Source organism: Pangasianodon hypophthalmus, chromosome 13 (assembly GCF_027358585.1).
Source record: "Pangasianodon hypophthalmus isolate fPanHyp1 chromosome 13, fPanHyp1.pri, whole genome shotgun sequence".
NCBI classification, from domain to species: Eukaryota; Metazoa; Chordata; class Actinopteri; order Siluriformes; family Pangasiidae; genus Pangasianodon; species Pangasianodon hypophthalmus.
Genome location: NC_069722.1, coordinates 11,749,721 through 11,774,148, shown reverse-complemented (window position 1 = coordinate 11,774,148; position 24,428 = coordinate 11,749,721). Strand labels below are relative to the sequence as shown.

General features: G+C 37.9%; 2 protein-coding genes across 4 annotated transcripts; one reads left to right on the top strand and one right to left on the bottom strand.

Moving 5' to 3' along the window:
- The first annotated feature begins 1,613 nt into the window (after window positions 1-1,613).
- spc24 (SPC24 component of NDC80 kinetochore complex) lies at window positions 1,614-8,467 on the top strand. Of its 3 annotated transcripts, XM_034309686.2 has the most exons (7): window positions 1,683-1,700; window positions 2,481-2,539; window positions 2,945-3,144; window positions 3,371-3,515; window positions 3,917-4,021; window positions 5,285-5,361; window positions 7,340-8,467. In XM_034309686.2, exons 3-7 carry the CDS (start codon window positions 2,970-2,972, stop codon window positions 7,444-7,446), a joined length of 609 nt encoding a protein of 202 aa, XP_034165577.2. In that variant the 5' UTR covers window positions 1,683-1,700; window positions 2,481-2,539; window positions 2,945-2,969; the 3' UTR covers window positions 7,447-8,467. The 3 variants fall into 3 exon arrangements, with proteins under 3 accessions (XP_026772019.3, XP_026772020.3, XP_034165577.2); XM_026916218.3 differs by lacking the exon at window positions 2,481-2,539 and having other exon boundaries at window positions 1,614-1,700; XM_026916219.3 differs by lacking the exon at window positions 2,481-2,539 and having other exon boundaries at window positions 1,638-1,721.
- Window positions 8,468-9,815: 1,348 nt separating this feature from the next.
- On the bottom strand, window positions 9,816-13,280 carry s1pr5a (sphingosine-1-phosphate receptor 5a). Its single transcript, XM_026917171.3, has 2 exons — window positions 13,134-13,280; window positions 9,816-12,190 (listed from the first exon to the last, which is right to left on the bottom strand). The coding sequence occupies exon 2, from the start codon at window positions 11,976-11,978 to the stop codon at window positions 10,767-10,769; it is 1,212 nt and encodes a 403-aa protein (XP_026772972.2). The 5' UTR covers window positions 11,979-12,190; window positions 13,134-13,280; the 3' UTR covers window positions 9,816-10,766.
- Between the last annotated feature and the right edge of the window lie 11,148 nt (window positions 13,281-24,428).

Here is a 24,428-nt window from a genome sequence, read left to right as displayed (position 1 = left end):
TCCTCATAATTTATATACATTTCCATATTGTGCTGCCTTTAAACATCACATGCAAAAGATGAACAGAATAAAAGTGTGTGAAAATGAATGTGTGTGTGGGAGAATGTGTGTGTGTATGAGATCACAAATGTGAGAGTGTGGGTGGTGGTTACACAAATGTTCACAAAGGCATATATCACACATGCTTTCATACTACATGGTATAAACAGTAATTAACCACAGGTACTGTTTTGACAGTATTATAAGAAGTATCTGGTAGGCGTTGGTGGATTGATTCATATTTTCCAGACTTTTCCTTTTGACATTTGATCCTCAAATATTACTGATAAAAGAAAATGTGCAATTTATTTCAATAAAATTGAAAAACAATGGAGTAATTGTACAATATAGGAGCTACACTGGTATACAGAACAACACGGTTATAATGAGATAGAACATGTGCACCAACTTTTCAGTTAAAATAGCAAAAAATAGCAGCAATACAGTGCTTGGCAATACCACAATGCAGCAGATCCCTGAAAATCATTTCTAAAAATGTCAGAGGAGGCAGTGTAGACAAAAACATAGTGTGGCAGAAATAACCAGTAGTATGCATTGAGAAATGTGACATACCAGTTATTTTAAACCGACTGCAGGCAAACCTTTGCTTTTTGTCTGATTACAATCCACAATTGCAATAGCAGTTCCACTAATTACTGTAGTTCAGGTTGCATTTTGTATAATGCTCTCAGAAAGAGCTGTTTTTTTTTTTTTGTTTTTCCTCCCCTCTCTCTTCCAAACAGCTTGTTGTTATGGAGGTAGCAACTAATAGCTGATTTTGGATCTTCAGAAACCTCCAAGTACTTGCCAGTAGATGGAAGTAAATTGCAGTAGGTTTGAAAGAGTGTATATGGTGCTCTGTGATGGACAAACCTCCGATTCAGGCTGTATTTCCATCTTCTCACAAGTGTTCCTGTGCTAGACACCAGATCCACTTCAACCTTGACCAGGATATGTGGTTAATGAAATTGAATGAATAATGAAGGTTTTCCCCAGTACTGATAGATGGCAAACTGATTTTTTAATGTGTGCAACCTGTTTGTCAAAGGTAACAACAGAATTTCTAATATAAGAAAACAACAGAAACCTTTTTTCCGCACATTTTGTATGGGTTCTTTAAGAGTGTCAGTATTTTTGTTTCCTAGTTGAGAGAGAGAGAGAGAGAGAGAGAGAGAGAATGCTATTATTTAAGAAAAAAAGTATTTTTTTATATTTTCTTTAGTAAATTATTATTTAAGAAAATCATTTATTTTTCTTTATTTATTCTTTTTCTTATTTCGCGTGTGTAATGCTTATCTCAGGCAATATTTTACAGTATATCAGCCCTGTAATACTTCCTTTCCACCACATTACTGTCCAAATCTAGGTGTAGCATTGAGGGTCCTTCCGCTGTTTTCACAGGGCGACTCCAACAGTTTTGAGGTGTCCAAGTCATTTGCCAGATAACAAAAACTAAACGAAAACCATTCCCTTAAAAGAAGTACTGCTTTTTCACACATAGTTGTTCATAGATGTATTATTGTAATTTTTAAGCGTTTACTTAGAAAATCAGACGTGATAATGTGTGTTTGTATAATATATTTGACTAAGCCGCCGTTCAGGCGCGACTGCGTAAAGCGCGGCAATGAGCGGCTCAGTTTGAAAACAAAACGGCAGTTCAGGTTGGTGTAATGCTTTTGCTGGTAAAGAGAAAATTTGACTTATTAAAATACAACTCGGTATATCTGTGTCGTAAATACATACTAATATGGCATTGTTGTCGAGCTTTTTAGATGTAAACTTAGCTAACACAGAACAAATAAGTTTCCAGAGCTAGCCTAGTGACTGAATGCTAACTTGAGAGTCATGTATGTGGTGTATTGAAGCGAATCCGAATTAAATTTCCGTGCAGTCAAAATAGTAACCCCTTTAATCCGATATATATAGTAAAATAAACAGCATGACACTTAGTGGCCTACGTGTACCTGTCCCTTAGTGTTATAGATACCAAAATAACAGTACATCTACAAAAAATATATAGTTTTAAAGATATTCTTGTTTTAATGTTATAGTTCATCACCTCAGGGAAGACATTACAATTTTTTGATGACTCATCAGGTACTAGTCACATTTTTGTCCAATTAAATGCTCTGTAGCATTGATATGTCCCACCCCCAGGGGTGCTTCTTGCTCTACAGTATCAGCTCATTAGCAGCAAATATGGTTCTTCAGTGTGCTTTTGACTGTGTGTCTTCCCACACATTATTTTCTTTGCCAACTAAAGTGATTTGGAGTTTATTCATTTCAAAAATTGTGGAAGTTGTGCAAGATGGTGGTTAGGTGTTGGGCACTTTTTGGAGTTGTATCTTGCTATCTCAGACAACACAATTCTGCCTTTATACACCGTCAGGGCTTCTATATCAGTAAGAATAAGTAAGATAAATTTATCTTTATCTATTCAGGCATTTTAGATACCTCCCAGTGACGACCCTGTGACTTTCCATCACCACTGGAGCCACTGGTGGTTGACTTCAACACGCCACACTGACTTCCTGTTTCAAAAGAAATACATTAGCATGTGGAATCAAATCATGGCTCTTGAGCCATTTCATGGGGACTTTAAACAAGGAGGCACCACGTCTTAGTTATCATTCATATTGCCTGTTAAATTGCCTGCATATGAAGTAAAACACAATGCACAAGGGTTTTATTTGATTCTGCTGCTATCACTATAAAAGCAGCCCTTTTGACTGATATCAATAACATTTTGTAAGGGCTGACAGTCAGATTTTGCTGTTAGCTCCTAAAAACAAAAGTCCAAGAGCTTCTTTTGTCACTCACCATTTTCCTGAGATGTTCAAGGTCATGATTGAGACATTAATACAAATATTATAATACAATAATATTTGTATTATTTACCTTGTAGGAAGTTGTAATTCAACCGGACAAGGATGTTACAGAACGATGCATTGCATTATGTTGACCTGGAGAACACAGGGGAGGCTCTTATCGGGCTCATTGAGAGCAGTAAAGCTGAAGATGCCCTGAGGGCAGCACGGAAGAAACAGCAGGCACTTTTTGACCACCACACGGAGGCTAAGAAAACAGTCACTGAGCTCTTAAACAGTAAGTGATGATCAGCTACCATGATCCACCTATCTGGCTGTGATCATTCTAAACGTGAAGCTGTAAAAAGCATTGATTTTATAATGTATTGCCCAGTGACTTAACCTTGTCTATATCTTAAGTTCAGCTTCTCTTTTCTGCTGAAACATAGAAATACATTAAACTGTATGAATCTTTAACACAAAAAAAAGTGGTCACATCCCATCCTCTCATTCTGTGCACACAGGCTTGGTGCACTCTGAGGAAGTTGTTGGACAGAAGCTTTTGGACCTGGAGGGTCAGAAGAGCCAGATGATGCGGGAGCTGGAGAAGGTGGAGCAGGAGGTGCAGCAGAGCCTGGCCAAGAGCCACACTTTGGACTCAGAGATACAGTATCCTTCAGTCACATGCTCTTTCTGCATAGACAACACTATGTACAATTTTGCTACGATGTAATTTGTGTACACCAAAATAAGGAACAGCATACACCAGTAACGATCTGCATTTCTCATCGTTTTAAATTCAAGAGTGACGGAACAACAGTGTGTAGCTGTTTTAACATAAATTATAACAGAACGTAGCTTGCTTTACAGAAAATATTAAATGTTGCTATGAATTAATACAAAAATGTAAATGTTGGCAAATTGCTGTGGTATGAAAGGAATAAAAGACTTCAGGGTGTGCTGTTATAGGAAAATAATCAACCTTAGGGTGGTAGTCATTATTTTCCTATAACCTAGTGTTTTATTCCTTACATACATTTTTGTTTTGTTTCTTTGACTACATGTGTCAGATTCCTACAGAGAGAGCTGGAACGACTCAAAGACAGTGAGAAGGAAATTCAGGCTCTGCAGCAGGAAGTAGATGAAGACACAACTGAAGTAATTCCCTCAGCCATGTAAGAAAATCCAGCTGATAGACTCCAACAAACTAATCAGCTGTCAGCTAGAATTTTACATGGCACAGATTTGAGCTGTATGGTAGTGAATCCCTGTCCTTTGACAGTTTTGTGTCCTTTTTTTCTTATTAAATTGACTTATGACTGGTTAGTTTGTCGTGTGCACAAAATGTCAGGGACAATTGTACATTGAAATTCTTGTTGTAAGGCTCAGGTACTCTACAGCTGTGCAATACAAAACATATACCTAAGAAGATAAGGGGAAGGAGAAGAAGAATAAAGTGCAGATCCTAACTGTAGACACTGGAATATGTGCAGTCAGAGTATGTTAACAAGAGTGCAAAAGATAGTAAAATAAATAGTAGTTGTGTGCAAAGTGTAGTGTCTGAACAATCATCTATAGACATAGGAGAGAATAATAAGCAGATGAAGCAGCAGTATGAAGTAGCATGTAAAAAATTTACAATTAATCAGACGTAGTAGTATATGTAGTGTGTAATAAATATGGTCAGTATATTACACAGAGACTGGACTGAGTCCTTAGTGGCAGTAAAGTGGTAATAGTGCCCTTTGAAATATTGCAACATTCCCAGAAGTGACAGAAATATGTGAAGAGATTGTCCAGGAGTCCAGGAGTGTCTGTGAGCTGTTAGTAAAGTGACCAGTGTGTGGGAGTAAGGATGTGGGTGGTAGTGGAGGCATGAGTGAAAGAGTGGGAGAAGGAGTAATGTTAAAAAAAATAAATAAATAAAAATTTTTAAGACAACAATTCAGTAATAAGGGAAAACCATGAAACAGTGAGTTTCTAGGACTGAAAGTACTGAACGTGCACAACTTGTTTTCAACCTTCTCCCACACCCCCGCATTGCTACGCTCCCTCCACAGTTTTCCCGTTACTGCCCCAGATTTAAAACACTGTTGCTTGCCTACAAAGCCTCCCCTAGCACTGCTCGACTAATCCCACCATCTCTCAGCGTACAAGGAACGCATGCATCAAGACTCTTCCCTGTTCTGGCACCTCGGTGGTGGAATAAACTTCCCTAGATGTCTGAACAGCTGGATCACTGGCAGTCTGCAGACAAGACTAAGACTTACCTCTTCATGGAGTACTTAAATTAGCTCTTTATTTATAACAAAAAAAATAATTCTTGTGTTGTCTTCATACTATATTACCTTATCAAAGGTGCTGATGTAAATGCTGTTATATTATGTCCATAATTAATGTACCTAAGTTACACTGACCATGTTGTTTATGTGTTGCAGATATTTAGCACAGCTCTACTGTAAGGTTACCAGAATTAAACTAGAGTTGGGTACCGAGCCTCATATATTGCGTGGAGGTAAGCATCTCCATCCACATTGTGCTGTGTCATATTCCCTTTCATTACATTTAGCCTAATACTCTATTATAAGTAATATAGTATAAGTAACCCTATATAGAGTTTTTCTACATGTATGGTAGTTATATACAGTAAATAGATCTCTATATGAGGTTAATCAGATTCAATAAATTGTGGTGAATATTTCAGACATTAGTGCATTGAGTTGATGGCATTAAGGATGGCTTTAGCCCTTGTAGAAAAGGCTCGTTCTCACAATCTGAGTCTGTAGTGTGAGAGTAGTCTGTCTCCTCAGTCTAGGAAGGTGAAACTTAGCATGTTTTCTCTAAGCACCTGAAGGCAAACACTGTGTTTTCTCAGTATTTTATTTTAAAAATTATAGACATGAACACTGAAGAAGAAGTGGGATGCAGCATCAGCTACCAGAGATACCAGAATGCTGTAACTGCCTCACAAACTGTCTATAAGTAGATTGAATATACTTTACTTAATTATTACATTTATTTTAAATGTAATAATTCATTTATTTAAGCAGTAGGCTTAAAAAGTAAAACAATTTTAAGCTTTGGCTGGGTATTTGTGTCCAGTCGGCTCTCGCCTTCTGAACGAAGTAGGTTTCAGAGAACTCCTTTCTTCAGGGGAAAATGTACTGCAGTGCCAATGATCTGGCTCGGATAATTTAGAACTGTTTAAAAATAAGTCTGAAGTGCAGGACAAATGAGTGTTTTGCAGAAAGTGATTCAAGAAACAGCTAAATTTTGCTTACACTACATGAATGCTTGCTGCAATTGTTTTTCATTTTCTATTTATTTCATCTTTTCTTAATTACAAGTTTTTTGAATTGACTGAAAATAGATCTAATTATTGAATACTTTCAGCCATATCAGGTGTCATTGCTGCAGCTTGTTCTTAACATTGGCATATTAACTGTTTTCATTCGAAACTCTGTTACTAGATGGCGCTGTGAATTCAGATAAAGGGTTATGAAACGCTGCTTGTGAGGACCAGACCAGCAGCACTAAACTGAGCATTAAAAAGTGGAGTAGATGTTATTAAAGGTGTGAGATCTGAAGTTAAACACTGCAGCAGCAGAAGTAAACTCCTTTGACTTCAGGCTTTATTGTGTCAGTTCCTCGGAGTCAGTAGAGCAGAGTGAATTATGACAAAGCATGTGCAAATATACAGTATGCATTTTTGGCTTTTTTTTGTATCATCACTCATGCACAGTCGAAGTTGAATATTTGCATGATAGTGTGACAGTAATATAATTCATACTGCAGCACTGTGGAATTCTTGAATCTGGTTGATCAGAAGGTGATTAATTTTCTATTACAGCAGCTCTTCTATAATGGACAGTAAATCCATCTGCAATTCCACTTTCAGTTTATCCAAACTAAAGTTTATATTAATGTGCTCCTTCTAATATGTTGTTCTTTCTATAGTAACAGCTCATTTGCAAATGGACAGGGACTTGTATGGTGGATTTATGGGTGTCAGCGCTTTGTAATAGTCAGTAAGTTTTCAGTCACAGAAAAGTCCTCAGGATAGAGGACTTTGTACTTTCCACTTTCTCAGCTGCGTGTTTTGTCTGTCTGATTAACTTCAGAAGAGCAAAAGGGCAGGCTGATGAGGGGACTGCTGTTTATAGCTGCTTTGACGCAAATAGTCACAGGAACTGATTGTTTCTGGACAATCCACAACAATAAATATATCTATAAATGTATATAAAAACATGTCATTCTTTAATAAATAAAAATCTTCAGCATTAGCAAACTGCTGTGGTACAAGAGCAACAAAACACTTTGGGATGTTGTGCTATTGGAAAATAATCAACTTCTGGGTAGCAACTGTAACTCTACATTGTGTTACACATTACACCAGCTTGTTTTTGATTATTTTCCTATAACAACACGTCCTGACACATTTTATTCCTTGCTTAAATAATTATAATAATATTATAATGTTTTTGTTTCCCCAGTTCACTATGGTCGAGATCTGGCAGCTCCTATCAACATCGACACATCGAGCTGCTCCCCCTGTGAGGTCAGTGATGAGCTCTGGAGCCTCGTCAGCACAGACTGGTAGAATTCTATTGGGCCATGTTGGAGTTTAACCTAATCTTCCATTATCGTTTATTTTTCGTATCTTTTCATGTCTTTATATCTTTATTAATAAAAAAGTCCTACAGAATGAACTGAAATCAAGTGTCCTGCATACATCATACTAAGTAAGCACAGTACGTATATCTTTATATACATAATGTACCAGTACCACTTTCACTTTGCATTTTGGCCAAGTAAATGTAATCTCTCAAACAGGACCTCTACATTCTATTTTCCATATATTTTACACCGTTTTAAAATTACAAGTACATTTTATGATTTTGTTATATTTTGACAGAATAAATTGTTAAATATTTGAAAGTCAGGAGTGTTGCAGATGGTACATGTCAGATGGTACAAGTAAGTAGTAAAACAACAGGGCATGATGTTATATGAAAATAATCGACAACAAGCTGGTGTGATGCATTACCACTGATACTGCAGGTAATTATTTTCCAATAACAGCATGTTGCAAAGTGTTTTATTGTTCTTATACCACAGCAATTCTATAAATAGTCATTCCCTTACCAGCCTCATTTTTTCTTGCCTTGAAGTCAATCATACAAAATAAACACAGCTTGTCATGTTACAAAGATATAACAGGTACAGCTGTAGTGCTGGGATTTTAGGCTGGACCAATAACAGTCCATCCACTTTAAATCTCCATCCAGCAGCAGCCAAGTGGTCAGAAAGTAACCACAGAGAAAGGGCAAGAGGATGATTAGCACTTTGTGAATGGAAAAACTAAGTTATACATACAAGGTGTTCGGCAAGTGTGGCTTGTATAATCAAATGTCCAGTAAGTGTGTTGTTTTAAAATTTACTTCATGTTGCAGCACTGTACCTGACTAATGCATGAAGCTTACTACAGTGTCCAAAATGTCATGAACCAATGGGAATATACAGTATGTCAGCAAATATGAGCTATTATGTCAATTCTATTGAGCAAAATCCGCAAAAACATGATGCAGTGGCTGGAAAAAAAAAAACGTAGCATGTAAGGATGAACATGTAGAGCACATGTTGTAATTAATAACAAAACGTGGTTTTATGCTCATTGGTTCCTGACTTTTCTGACTCCCTGTAGTATGATCTTAGAATGCTCCATGTCCCCCCCCCTTAGTCTTCCTTCAGTGTTCTGGTTTCTTCCTGTACATCAGAAGAATACTGCTCCCTTCAGTGGAATTTTCTCTGTGGTGCTGATTTTCAAATCTTGCAAAATTTAAACAGACGTACTTGTTTGCTCCTTTTATTCTATTAAATGTTTTGCTTTTTTCCTCAGTAGAATTGGTTTCTGGTTAAATACAAATATTGGTTTTATGTATGTAAAAGGTTATTATAGTAGAAAATTTCTCACGGTCGTAAATAATTTTAATTGCGTGACTATATGATGTTTGTTTGTTGCTCATTGTCACTTAACAAATGACTCAAGCTGCAGTTGTGCAGTTTCTGTGGTGAGGTGGGAGAGTAACTGAGCAGTGCGCATCTACGCTTCGGGGCGATTGTACCCTAACACGAGCCTGTGACCTTGTTTTTAAATTTCTTGCCAAGGCGGTGGCAAAGTTGGCACACGTCTTGCGCTGAGGTTAAACCACACTGACGCTAGTGCAGCTCCGGATAATGCAAAGGCATAATGAAAAATTTTCTCATGAAAAATCTAACTTACAGCCAAGTTCACATAAAGCCTATTAATTTAAAAAAAAAAAAAAAAACAGGAAGTAATTATAAAACTGTGTGAAGTGATCTGAATTCCATTCTTAAACCTTTAACTGTTCATTAATACATAAGTAATTAATGCCAAATGTTAAGGAAAATCTGACTGTCATTTTAATTAAGACAAGTCTTAAGTGGGAAATTAGTGATTATTCAGTCAAGTGCAAAGTTAACAGGCTTCATACACATGCCTGATATTTTAAACTTATTTGCTTTATTGCCATCCTACATCATACATCAGTATTTAAAAACAATTTAAAGACAATTTTCTGACCACCTATTTAAATTTTTTTCTTTTTTTTTTTTTTGACAAATAACTGACTAAAGGCCAATTAATCAACAATGAACAGGATTTTATATATAAACAAAACAGACATGGCGCTAGCTGAACGCTGTTGTTATCCCCTAAGTCACAAGACCCTGCTTTGTGGTTAGTTTGTGACCCGAAAATGCAAAAAAAAACCTCAAACCTTGCTGTCTGTTCCTGTAAGTCTGTTGATCACGTGATACTCTAGAACAGCTGGTTTGCCTTCTGACACATCAGGTCAGTGTAGCAAACACAATATAGCAAGCAACTGAATTCTATACCACCTTTGACGTAGGTGAAAAAACAGGAAAGAAAAGTAACACAGCAAAAAATAATAATAATAATATAAAAACATCTTTATTATAAATGTACATATATACATTTGAGTATCATAATTTAGCAAAAGTTCAAACCATTTAAAAAATGATCGAAACTACTTTCATTTTATCTACAAGACATAAAGATATAAATATTTTTTCATACACTCATTTGCACATAAAGTTACATTAACGCTGGACTAATCACTTTATAATCAGCTACAAAACATGTCGACATCCCATAAAGTTTGTTTTGTTTTCACTGCACCTGCTACAAAAATGTTTTAATTGTGTACGATTTGGAGGTACTCTAGAAATGGAAGGATTGAACACATTTGTTGGTAAGATAATGAAACTGGCATTAATTCCCATAAGCGCACTCCCATTAAAATGAAGGCTGAGGGGGATATTAGCAACAAACCTTCAGTCTGTCTTGCTTTCTGTCCACGTATCAATGAAATGTTCATTTTGCATGTCTCGTTCAGCAGATCTCAGTGAACACTGCATGGTGTAGAAAAATATTACCAGAAGCGTAATATCTTAGACCATATGGTAGGTGCACACTGACAAATCTCATGTAACATGTAACATCATAGACACAATCCTAGTTATGGTACTATCTACCAAAATGTCATACTTGCATTTTGTTTGCTCTTAAGTGCATGTTGCTTCTCACCATATTGGATTTAAAGAGAACACAGCTTTTTTAAATCCGCAATTTCAGCTTGATCATCTCACAGTAAATTAGTAAACAAGAAAGTTCTCAAATGTTGGTTAGGCCCATAATGAAAGTTGTAATGCTTTCTGAAGCAGTCTGTCTCTGATGCTTTCCTTGATATAAAATTATTACAGCTATGTAATCATTTCTTTAATAAGGAAGCTCTTTTCGGTACACTCTGAACAACTGGCTCATTCTCTCAAGATTCCCTTCATTATACCAGACCACAGTAAAAGTCAGCCTGAACATTATTGTCCCAAAACTACACTCTTTGTTATTTTGGGAAAAATAGCTTTGATAGTAGATGGTGTAAAATTCCCGGTGGAGACCGTCTCCAGGCCCTCTAGCCTGTGTGATGGCATCTCTGGTTTGCTCGTGCTGCCGTCCAGGAATGTTATTCCGAACTTCCTCACCTGTCCATCTTTTGCGATCAAGCAGTAGCTGCAGAGCAGTCTCAGTATGGCCTTACGCATGTCCTTACTGGTTAATGTGTAGATTATGGGATTAAGTAATGAGTTAATCATAGCAAGTCCCAGAAAGTACTCTGCCTTAAAGAGTACTGGACAGCTTCGGGCTGCACAAAAAAAGTCCAACACAAGGAGAAGAAAGAGTGGAAGCCAGCAGGCGATAAAAACACCCAGCACTATGGTGACTGTCTTCAACAGGGCCATGTATTTCTGGGACTTCTTTGCGATACCTTTACGTTGTGGCGCACCAGCCAGCCGCTGTGTGTTGGACTTTACAACACGGAAGATGCGGACGTAGAGGACCACAATAGCCAGTAATACAACAGAGAAGACCGTAATGCAGAAGAGAATGAAGCTCTTGGAGTACAGTGGCAGGACGGTTGAGCACTGGTTCAGGATGCCCATGCAGTTCCAGCCCATAATGGGTAGCAGACCCAGAATGATTGAGAGCACCCAACTTATGCCAATCAGTGCAAACATGCGCCCACGCTTGGCCCCCTGGTATGGCTTCATCCGCACCATAGTAACATGCCGTTCGATAGCAATGGCCAGGAGGCTAATGATGGAAGCAGCTAATGTGATGAAAACTCCACCTTCTCTAATGAACCACTGGACAGGTGTCATTTTGAGCGTGTTGGCCCCTGATGTTATGATATTCACCATGTAGGTAAATCCTGCCAACAAGTCAGAGAAAGTCAGGTTGCCCAGAAGGTAGTACATGGGCAGGTGGAACTTTTTATTCTTCCAAATCGCAACAAGAACCACTGCATTCTCCAGCACAATTAGCAGACAGATAATAAGGAAGGCAATATTTACAGGTTTCATGCCTTCCGTGTACCTGTTCCCATTCAGCTTTCCTGTGTAGTTGTAGTGGTCTACAATGACCGCATTGCTTTGGTACTCCTTGAACATTCTGATCAGGTATGTTGTAGCGGAGGTCTTCGTGATCACTGTTGGACCTGCATCTACAGAAACAACATGCGATGCTTCCATTGCTCCTGTAAAAATCCCTTTATTAGAATTCTCTTGTCACCATCTAGTCCTTCGGGAGTTCATGATTCCACTATGAAAATGATAACTAATCCAAAAAGTGTTGAGGTTTAGTCAGCTCTGCGGTGGGAGTGCAACTTTATTCTTCACCTCTTGCTTAAATCAGTTCTGTCAGGAATCCATATGTCTGGAGGGCTGTTTGTTTTTGGAAGAACCTAAAGGAACACCAATCGGACATTTTTTTTAATCAACAAACCTTGAATGAATAATCAAATCAAATTAATAGAAACAATTTTGATTCTTTTGGCATAATAACAAAACAGTCCTGGCAAAAGAGGGAACAAAAAACATCACTAGCCAGGTTTTGATGATATAGAATTATGGAATAATGAACTAGGCAAGATTTCTCACATTAATCATTAAGAGGATTATAAATTGAAGGAAAAAAAAATAGAGCAGATGTCAAGCTGCTGGACAGGCAGTTTAGACGAACCAGAAAATCAGTTTGATTAAGAGGTGTGTTCAACATCTCAGCACATAAAAAGCCTCCAGGCAAAACAATAAAAACGTTTACAAAACTGTTCTCATGGTAGAAACAAGTGGTTAGGGCGGTGTGGTGACTTCATCAGAAAGACCTGTTTATCAGACGGTATTTTCGATGGTTATGGAGATGGAAATATGAGGTGTATTTAAATTCCTGTACGCCTACAAACAGCTTGTAAGTAAATGTAACGGCTCTCAGCTCTGCACTCACACACACACGCAGTCAAATAATAGCGTCGATAAGGGTCTGTTCAAGTGCGCCAAAACATTAATCAGCTAACCAACAACAACAAAAAAAAACTAAGGAGAAAGAATTTCAAATTAGCAAAAGTTGAATACATTATTCTGTTTTACACAAAACGGGAATTTTCACTTTACACTGAAAAAAACAGTCGCTTTTTACTAATATTTACTAGAAACCAGTATAGCACTTTTTCATGTTTAAAAGTTTACATAAAGCCTGAGAGAGAGTGTAGAGATTGTGCAGAGGGTAAAGCATGCACAAAACACAGACTTTTAAAACAAGGGTTACATTTTTCTGCCTATTAAAACTTACACTAATAGAAGAAGTAAATATATAAAATAGCCTATATAAAACAGAGAAAATATACGCACCCTGGGAGTTTTCAGCAGGCAGATGTGAGCCTCTGTGCTCTCACCTTACCAACTGAGCAGTGAAGTGAAAGGAGCAGCGCACGAGACAGGATTAGACTTGTAATGGAACTGCTCCTCCTTTCTTCCCGCTCGTCTCTCTCTCTCTCTCTCTCTCTCTCTCTCTCTCCCTCTCTCTCTGGATGTACACAACGAGGTGAAAATGAAAAAAAAAAAAACCCACACCCCTCTAGGTAAGCATACGGCAAAGTAAAGGTAAGCTTTTCACATGGCCTCGTTTGTGTGGAAATTAGGTGACAACATGACTAATGTTTGATCAAACTGCTGCACAGAGCCTTCTGTGAAAACCTGTTAATCAAAGTGGTTTGTTATGTAGAAGTGCTTCTGGAGACAACTGGACAAGAAACCTGGTGTAAGTTTTGCTTTGAGTAATTGCACACCTATGTGTTTTCACGCCAAATCTCACACACACACACACACACACGCACACACGAAGGCAAAAGGCATTGAAAGATCAAGTTCACAATTAAATAGGAGAGTCTCTATCACTGTGGCTCTGCAATAGGATTCCAGCTGGACTGCAGAGTTTATTCCCAGCTTTCTGCTTTAACATCTGCATCATCACCATCAGCTCTGTATCTATTCATTAGTTCAATAAGTCTCCAGGGAGAAAAAACCCCTACATTTCTGTGGCTCTTAGATTGACACCACTGACGCAGCTTATGGTTTGCAGCCTCTGTTTTTATATTTCTGAAAATGCCACAGAAGCACAGCAGTCAGTTGCTTGTAGATATGATATGTGATATGCAAGCCATTCTTTTTTTGTTTGTTTGTTTGTTTTTTGTTGTGGCGGGGCAGTTTTCTAGGGCACTGCACACATCCTATCTCAAAAAAGGAAAGAAAAATTTGAGTGTTTATCATGAGTAAAGGCAAATATGGGAATTACGTAAGTAAAAGGCCAGGCTATGGTGTTTACTAGGTGGATGGCTTTTTTTAAACAGGAATTTCGGTCATTGTGACTGGGAGGAGAGGGATTTCCTTAAGAAACACCTATGAGGTCATTCCGGGCTGCGCCCGTCAGTGCGCTTGCTCCATGGGGAACACACTGTCCTCTCAGTCAGACTGACCACCACCCTTTTTCTCCAGAGCACAGCACACAGAACAATAGAAATACACATCAGCTTTTTTTTTTTTAGTGTTGGAGCAAAGCATGGCAGCTGCATTCTGAGCATATGCAGCCATTTTGGAAATGAAGTTTTTTTTTTTTTAACATAAAATGCTTCTGCTAAAATTGCATTTTGCTACTGTCCCATGACTTGTGTGTCCTGTTCACCTGTCAAAGGGTCACACTTTTTAACAATCTGCACATTCTCATGATTTTCAGTTGGTGGTCAAACTGCCACTAGTAAGCTGAGATCTGTCCTTTGGTCCTATCAGTCCCCTGCCCCCAGGCCCACCCACGGACTCGCAGTCTACAGACATCCCCCCTCCCCGTGTGAGTGCAGACCCAGCATGTTACCTGAATTAACACACAAAATAGCCTGACACTTCTGTCTCAGGTGCCTCCTACAGACAAAAACAAAAACCCTCTTTCAAAAGTCCTCTTTCACTTCTAGAGCTTGGTACTTCGTACTTTTTCGTTTATCACCTCAAGTTTGCACAGATTGTCTTCTAGAGACTTGCTGCCATGACGTGAAAGCTCTTGAAAGCAGGAAGTTGGTAAAGGCTCCTATTAAAGATGGCCTTTTCTAAGTGTTTTTTCTGTTTATAATAATGCATCCGGCAGACTCTTGCTGACGTGGGACTTTACAGAAATAAAACCGCAGACTCTGTTTGGAAATAATCTTCCCAGCAAAATGATACTATCAGACAGAGCTTTTTTTTTTTTAATTCCAGTGGTTAATTAGTATGCAGACACTTTGTCACCATTAGGCTGATGTTGTTAAGGGTTTGTATGTCTAGTCACACTGATTAAGCAGATGATTCTTTTGTTTTTATTGATCACCTATTCATTTTCATGCACGATGGTAGACCACCCTTCAATGCAACGGCTGAACGACTCACCACTTCTTCTGTATTGAGTTAATTATACTTGACTCAAAGACACAGCATGTGATCACAAGCTGTAACATTATTAACCCAAACAACCATTAATTTGCTTTGCATTGAATGGAGAAGGTAGGCTCATAATGTTAATCCAGGTTCTTGTTAAACCATTTTCTTACCTTGCCATGGTAATGTACTGCAGACCTTTTACATAATCTTGGAATAAAATCTAAATTTCTAATCTCACTTATTTTATTTTTTTTTTATTTAATTGTGATAGAAACAAAGGCCTTTAATTAAACTCTAGTTAAAACACACTACACTTGTATGTGTAAAAATACACACAAAAAAAAAGTTTCAGAAGTTAACTGTTATACAGAGGAATTGACCACTGGAATTATTAAAATGGCGAATTATTAATCTGACTCACGATCAAGGTTCCTTTAAAAGAAACGTTACAGTCCAGTTGCACAGACCCTATTTCTTTCTTCCTTCAGGCTTTTTTTTCACTGGCATTTGCCATGATTTCAGTGCATGTATCCCACCAGCCTTGCTATAAACCATCTTTCTGCTTTCTGGGAAAGTCAAATACGATCTATGTTTCCTCACTATTTCCTACCACTTGTTTTGATGCAATCATCATGATGCAGATTTTTCCAGAAATGGTGGTGTGTTATTTTAGGTGTCCAGCCTGAAATTAAAAGAGCAACTACCCTCATATTCCTGGCTGTTGTTCCTGAGTTGAGTGGAAAGCCTGGACCCTGAGGTCATGAGATTTCCTCCTTCATATGAGGTGGCTGGCCATGACCCTGCCTTTCTGTCACAAGCCCTCAGCTACCTAAATGTAACGAGAGCATTCACACACCGACTCGACTCCAGGGTGACATTTTCACTCGTTCCTGTAAGTCAGGGTACACAAGGTGTGACCTTACAGATGAATAGAGGCTGTGAAAGGAAACTGACTAGGTAGAGATCAGATGTGACAATGTTGATGCATTGTATGTAAATAAGTTGGGCTGTATAAGTAGGGTTTAAATTACTTTATGACACTGTATGTTAAGAGGTTCGAATGAAGTTTTTTGACATTTGTATCTGACATCTGGAAATGATTTTAGTACACACATATTAGCGAAAGGAACTTCTCATTGCATGTCTGTCTTCTGTCCCAATAAGCGTCCTAGCATTTGTCAACACCCTCTGGGCAGAATGCCGCTTTAACATAATACACCTATAATCACCACAACAAAGCTTTCATTTGATTGATGAATACACTGTTATCCTGACAAGCATTCACTCCGTCACACTCGACTACCCTTTTCAGGGGTTAATTCTATTAAATCTATAATTACATTAAACAGAGCAAGTCTTGTATGTATGGAAATTCTCTAATTTCCTTCCCATCCCTTTTTTCCCTCTTAATATGTGCAGAGTCACATAACCTCGTGTTGCTCAGCTAAAGAGTGATTCATTTAATGAGGAAACTTTCTCTTGAAGTTTGTTTTTTGTGTGAAAGCCAGACAGCATTTATTGAAAGAAGGCAAGCTATAAAATGCAGATTATAGAGGAATGTGTCCATGTTCTGGATAAAACACTGTTGCTGTTTTAATCTCCCTCCAAATCGGTATTTCCTTTATTTTTTTTTCTTTGCAAGAGAGAGAGGGAGGGAGGGGCAGAGAAAAGAGGCAGTGCTTTGTCTATTTGTTGTAGTCAGTAGGGATTTCTGGAACAAATAAACACAGGAAAAGCCTGCCTTTTGGGACGACTTGATTATAACTGAAACTCACCATATATGAAGGCATACGTGTATAATATTGTGAACGTCCTTGTCTCTTGCATAAAATTTTCAACCAGCTGTCAACCTGATTCCAATCTGAATTTCCTGTAAATGAATGTTTAAGTCTAATTTTTCAACATGGAAAGGAATATAACTCTTGGGTTGGCTTTCTCAGGAACCCTTAAAGGTTCTAGGTAGAAACCTATGGGAGTGTTTCCCCATCAGACCTCTGTTTAGGAAGCTAAGAAGCATTGAAGAACCACTGAAGGGTTCTTTTGTCTAAGAGTATATGTTTTCTTTAATGGAGTTTTACTTATTAAGCCCCTGGAGGTTCCTTATGTTAAAGCTTTATTTTGCAGATTGGTAAGATGAACCTTTTTAATTTTTAATTTTATAACTTTTTTTTTTACTTAAAGATTTAATTGTAATAGTCTTGTACGTCACAACTTTCTCAGCAGTTCATCCCATCCTTGCTAACTTCTAAGGCATCTCAATCATTTTGTAACCGTTTTTCCCCCCACTAACTTAAAGTCTCACGCCCCAACAGTTAACCCCTTCCCCCTTGACTCACTTATGCTTTCCCGCTCCCGCAGTCCCCTCTCTTATCTCTCCACCCACATGCTTTTTGATAAGCCCTCAGGCTTTTTGGAAGTCTCTGTAAAAAGATTCCTTTCCAAAGTGTTAGTGATGATGTACCGCCTACAAGTCTCATTTCGTGTACTCCACTTCATTGCCATCACTTCTGGTCCTCTCACTCCCATGGTGCCATAGTAAATGACGTCACATGCTTGTGTGGTGTGCTGTAGTGAGAGCCACCTATTTTCCTACCTTTTCCTGATAAATGACAAAAGATGACTTTCAGATACATCAAGTCACTTTGTTATTAGGCTTTGAAATGATTCTGGTTTGGGATGGATTCCTTCTTATGAAGGATGAACGACGGGAAACTTTGCTTTCCCACATTAAAGCAGAGGGAGTCACAGAAAAGGAGCACACTGGTCATGAATCATGAGAAGAAATAGCTTCAGCCCATCTGAATAATCATGCTGAAAAAGTCCCTCATGTAGCTGCACTCTCTCACACACACTCCAGCGTCTTATTTGGGGGAAGTGGAGAGAAGGGTAGTGATGTGTGCAAGCTTTCAGAATGAGAAACTGCATGCAGTATATGTACAGCTGTGTGGGAAAACTCTCTCTCTGAGATGTTTTTTAAGTGTTTACTAGTTATACATCTGTCTTTTTCTCCACATTCTTAAATTCAAACGTTCATAACTAGATTCAGCCGGTAACTTCTGTGATTGTAGTTGTTTTGTAAGATGTAGCAGCTCTGAGAACACCTGCTATTAAGTGAAATTTTAGATATTAAAGTAATCCAGGAAAGATGTAGAAATAGAACTGCAGGAAGGTTGGAATGTCTCTGTAGAGCACAAAAAAGAGCAGGAAACAGTAGGTATTTATTATTCAGTTTGGGAAAGAAAGCAAGATATGAAGCAAAGAGTTGCCAGGTTTATTTTAAAAATGGTGGAACTAACAGAAAGAGCTATGTATTCTCATAAAATGCTGGCTTGTTACATTTACACAGACAAATCGCTGGATTGAGAGGATTGGGCAATTTTGCTGGGTTGCTCTGGTAGCTCTGCTTGTTTCAGTTCATCCACATGCATAGAATAAAATTAAATAACATTTACTAAAATATAATGCATAATAAATTGTAAATATATAAATAAGTTGTTAAATATATAAATGTATTCACAAAATATATATACACCCATATACACTGAACAGGCATAACATTAAAACCACCTGTCTAATATTGTGTAGATCTCCCTTGTGTTGCCAGAACAGCTCTGACCCATCGAGGCATGGATTTCACAAGACCTCTGAAGGTGTGCTGTGGTATCTGGCACCAAGATGTTAGCAGCAGATCCTTTAATCCATGGATCAGACATGTTTGTCCAGCACATCCCACAGATCCTCAATCGGATTGAGATCTGGGGAATTTGGAGGCCAAGTCAACACCTTGAACTTTTTGTCATGTTCCTCAAACCATTCCTGAACAATTTTTGCAGTGTGGCAGGGCGCATTATCCTGCTGAAAGAAGCCACTGCCATTAGGGAATACCAACAATGTGTAGGATGTATGTGTCAAAGTAACATCCACATGAATGCCAGGACCCAAGGTTTCCGAGCAGAACATTGCCCAGAGCATCACACTGCCTCTGCCAGCTTGCCTTCTTCCCATAGTGCATCCTGGTTCCATTTTTCCCCAGTTAAATGACGCACATGCACCCGGCCATCCACATGATTCATCAGACCAGACCACCTTCTTTCATTGCTTGGCACTCTGACAGGTCTGTGGCTATGCAACCCCATACACAGCAAGCTGCGATGCACTGTGTGTTCTGACACCTTTCTATCATAGCCAGCATTAACCTTTTCAACAATTTGTGCTACAGTAGCTCTTCTGTGGGATCAAACCAGATGGGATAGCCTTCACTCCCCACACGAATCAGTGAGCCTTGGTTGCCCATGACCCTGTCACTGGTTCACCAGTTGTTTTTCTTTGGACCACTTTTGGTAGGTACTAACCACTGCATACCGGGAATACCCCACAAGCCCTGTGGTTTTAGAGATGCTCTGACTCAGTCGTCTAGCCATCACAATTTGGCCACTGTCAAAGTTGCTCAGATTCTTATGCTTGCCCATTTTTCCTGCTTCCAACACATCAATTTTGAGAACTGACTGTTCACTTGTTGCCTAATATATCGCACCCCTCAACAGGTGCCATTGTAACAAGATAATCAATATTATTCACTTCACCTGTCAGTGGTTTTAATGATATGGTGTGTGTGTGTGTATATATATATATATATATATATATATATATATATATATATATATATATATATATATATATATATATATATATATATAGTTATGTAAAATTTAGTATTATAATGAGGCTTGTAGCAAATTAGTTGTCAGAAGGGTTCTACATAAAACCTTTAAGTGTTTGAAACAACCAAATAACCTTTAAGAATTTTACATTTTCTAGTGAAAAAAAAAAAATCCTGAAACTAGGTCACGATAACCAATATTTGAAATGACTCAAATTATGTTCCAATTAACCTGATCTTTTTTTAGCATGGTAAAATCACACTGGTACAATACGCCCTCATACAATACACCATCCACCACAGGGCACTATGCACACACATTCACACCTCAGGACATTAGTGTAGCTAATCCACCTACTGGTGTGTTTTTCTGAAGTGGACACCACAAAACCTTGAGGACACCCACGCGTACATGGAGTGAAACTCTGCACAGATATTAACACAATTAACACACATTCAAATCAACACAGAAATGGTTGTAGGGCAGAAAAAATCACTGTTTTGCAATGGTTATCTCAGTCTCCAGATTTGAACTTTAAATTCGTCTCCAATCTTGTTATACCTTACAGAAAAAGCTGTTATTATCAGTGCTGTTATTCTCTCCAAGGGAGGGTTAATCATTAAAGGGGTGCCAAAGATTTTGAAACTGCCCTTCAAGTCTTGATGTTTGAAAATGTATTGTGTTATCAAACCATATAGCATTCTTAAATTTTAAGCTTTAAAAATTAATCATTGTGGGTACTTAAACTTTTTGCTCATTTTCATGGGGGTGCCAATATTTCTGGAGTTGACTGTATGCTAAACATTTACTCAGGTCAAGAATCTTGTGTACCAAATGTGAATGTTTTTATTATTACAATTAATGACACAAAAACAGTGATTAAACAGGTCAGTCCAGTGTTCTCGCTGGCTCTCACGCTGTTGTTTTTGGACATAGTTGTTTCAAACTATCGAGAAGGTTGATCTTGGCCAGCTGAGGCTAAAGTTGCATGACAGATGTTAACTTTCCACACAAGGCTATTTCATTATTTTCATATCTCCCCTTGTTCATGCCTTTGATGAGTTCATATACACTTAGATGAGACTATAATGGTGGATATCACAGGTGTAATGTTTACATTCAGGATTCAAAGGAAACATTTGAATCTTCTTTATTCATGACCACATGGGTTTTCTGCTGTTTTTCCCTTCCTCAAACAGTAGTTACGTGTTGCAGCTTCATTGCTCCTTCAAACACAGCATATTAGTGCCAAATCACAAACATGCACTTTTAGCATGTTGTTAGCTATGCAGGAGCTGCTGGCCTCGTTCATTCCTTTCTGGTACCATTGTGGGTTTCAGGCACGTACACACTGCTGTTTATGTAGTTACTCAAAACTTAAAGAATTGTTTTCCTTTCTGGTGCTTTCCTGAAGGCTGTCTCGCATATAAAAGATGAATTTTGGCCCTCCACTCTTAAAATTCTGGAAAGTGGCTTTGTTTGGATTTATAGAGCCAAGATATTTACTTTTTTTCCCCCTCATACTTGCATGAATGTTTTTCTTCCATATTTTCCACACTAGATTGTGATGCTGAGCATCTGCTCTAGTGTCGCATGTTTCTCTGTAAATGATAAATGTGCACTTATCACTAATTTCCTTTAAGAACAAAGTTAGGCTTAGAAATATTTTCTATCTGGAGTGAAAAATCCTGATCTTGACGTTGCATTTGTATGTGCAGTATAACATTTGCCCTTTTAAAAAAAAAAATATATATATATATATATATATATGTGCCATGCTGTAAGGGGCAAAACCTGACTGTACATGAGAGCTGATTGTGGTTACAGCAGGCTGCTCTAACAGGAACTGAACTACATTTGCCTTTTGTGGCTTTGTTGTTGTTGGCAGACTTTCGTGTCCAGTCTTTGCATCTCTGGAACTCATTAAAGTTGTTGCAGTCTGGAGCTTTAGCATTAAAAAAAAACTTTCTCATCCATGGATAGAATGTTTAAGCTCAGTGGTTAACCAGTGGGACTTGCACTTGAATCCATAGTGCTCTTTTTAAATGTAACACCCGGTCAACCATTAGTCCTTCTCTCTTGCAACTTTTTTTTGTCAAACTATTTTTGTGTTAACACAGTCACTGAACACAGTCAGCATGTTAACAATAGAAAGATTTGTTCTGATAAGGTCCTGGTGAAGCAGTAGTGATGGTGAGCTTGGTTGCTTGTACAAAATAATCTGACAAGAAGAACAAACAACAGGTTGAAACACGTGATAAACACATTGCATTGAAACATGTTGAAAATAAGTTGGTAGCTTCTTAATATTGTAAGTTAGGTAGCCTATAGATGCAGTATTTTTTTAAAAATGAAAAAAAAAAAATCATTATTGAGTTATGGAGAAAAATATTGGAGAAAAATATTCTAAAATATGGTGCTGCTGAGCTGCTGAGATTTGCATGCATGTAATAGTACTTCACTGTCAGAGCTGGTCAGGTCAAATTTGGCAGGTTTTGAATGCATTCTTCATGCACCATCTTCCTGCCTTAGAGAGTTCTGACTACACAGTCTGGACAACAGCAAGCAAGCAGGCTAACATTAGCTCAGATAATAAAATTACCAAAAGTGATCATATGCACTTTGCTGCATATGATATTAGTTTTAAATTAATCTTGTTTATTTTAGTTCAGGACTCCATAGTCCAGGTGTTAGCAACCAGTACTTAATCTGTGTTTCAGAAAGCCATTTTTTAAGCCATTTTGATTAACTATTCTAGATTAAGGCCTACTCCTGGCTTAATTTAAACCCTGTCCAGGAAACCACCCTTCTGTGTTTTAGCTAGCTAGTTTTAGTCATCTAGTTGTCTACGCTTGGCCTTGTATCAGGTCTCATGAAGCACCAAAGGGATTGAGTAAACACAAACAGAGTGAGATCAGAGTAATGCTAGACAAATAGCTTGATGCGTTGGCTTTTCTGATACCTAGAGTGAAGAGAGTTACACTGTGGTGTCAGGAACACATGATTGAGTTCACCTTGAGTTCAAATGTGCATTGACTTGCTACTTGCAGCTGTCAGATTAAGCCATACTTTTGGCAAGTCCCAAAGTGTTTTATTCCTCTTTTTCCACCACAACAATTTGCCAATGAATTCTTTAAAAAAAAAAAAAATCCATTAATGAATGGCAAATTGTACTTCTTGTCCGTTTGTAGTTAATATAGTATATTTAATGTTATGGACCATCCACAAAACAAGTTCAGTGGTCTTTTTTGTTACAGCAGCCACAAACAGTGTTTCTGTCACTTTCTCTTGCCGTAACTGAGAAATGACATTCACCATCCTGAAGACTCTTGATCACTAGAGGCTCCTTCCATAAAAAAAAAAAAAATTTAAATCTTCACTTTATCAACAGTTATACATTTTTCTTAGTTAAATAACATGTTTTTCTTTGGTATATTATTAGACAGAATATGTGGAGCTTCCACTATATAAGTCTCTGTGAATTAATCATTATGATCGAATGAGCACTGTGATTTGCCTTGCAGCTGACACTAATGTCAGAGCTATTATATATTAAAAAAACCTTCTGACCAATCAAATTTGAAAATTCACCAACACTGTGGTAATTGCTATTAACCATTCTATTATGCTATTAATCCATAACAATTCTTTTTGGTTGATTTAAAACATAATTGACTCAAGGTTACTGGCTACTAATGTAAGTAAGAGTACGCTCTCAATTTGTTAATTGTTTTATATATTAATTTGATTTTATGGTTGCAGTCTTTTTTCTCTCCTTTGTTTTGTTTCAGGTAGATAAGCACAATGATGCATTTTGACAGCTTGTCAAGTAAATTAGCCATATATTTCTAGTATATGTGGACCACATGGCATCTGGATTAAATCCAACATCAACCCACAACTTTTTTTTGGAGATATGCTAGTTACAGAACAGTATTTTTGTAACTCATATATGATCAAAAATAATAACTATTCCAGCCATGATTTTGTTATGTCTTTATATCTTTATATCCAATATTTTCACTGGTGTTGCTCTTAAAACTTCGTAAAAGCACACTTTGAGGCCTAGATGAGCCAGGTCTTCTCGCCAACCTACATCTGGGCAACCATGTCTCTGCTGGCAGCAAATGGCTGTCATCGCTCAATCATATAAGGTGTCATTGCACACAAAAGCTCAACACAAGCAAGCTTCAAAGATGAGAAACAGCTGTGGGGGCCCAGTTTAGCAGCCGGTGAGGGTCTGTCCTGTAAATCTGAACACAGTGATGTTGACAAGCTCCAGCACATGGCCACAAAGGAACCTCTGCTCCTGTTGTTTTAGCATTTCAGTGGACAAACTATGTGACCCAAAGTTATGTGAAGCATTTTTCTGTAAAATATACTCAAGAGACAAGACCTATATTCTTTCCAAACTGTCTGGACTCCTCTCGCAAGCCTATTCCCTGAAAAGAGCCCCATGTCCCTGTGGGATGTCAAATGGTTTAGGTATGTACAGAGACGTCCTCAGATTTCTCAACTTCTACAGAAATTGGTTTACTGAACTTGTCATGACGTTTGTTTTTGCTTTTAAATTCCAGTCTAA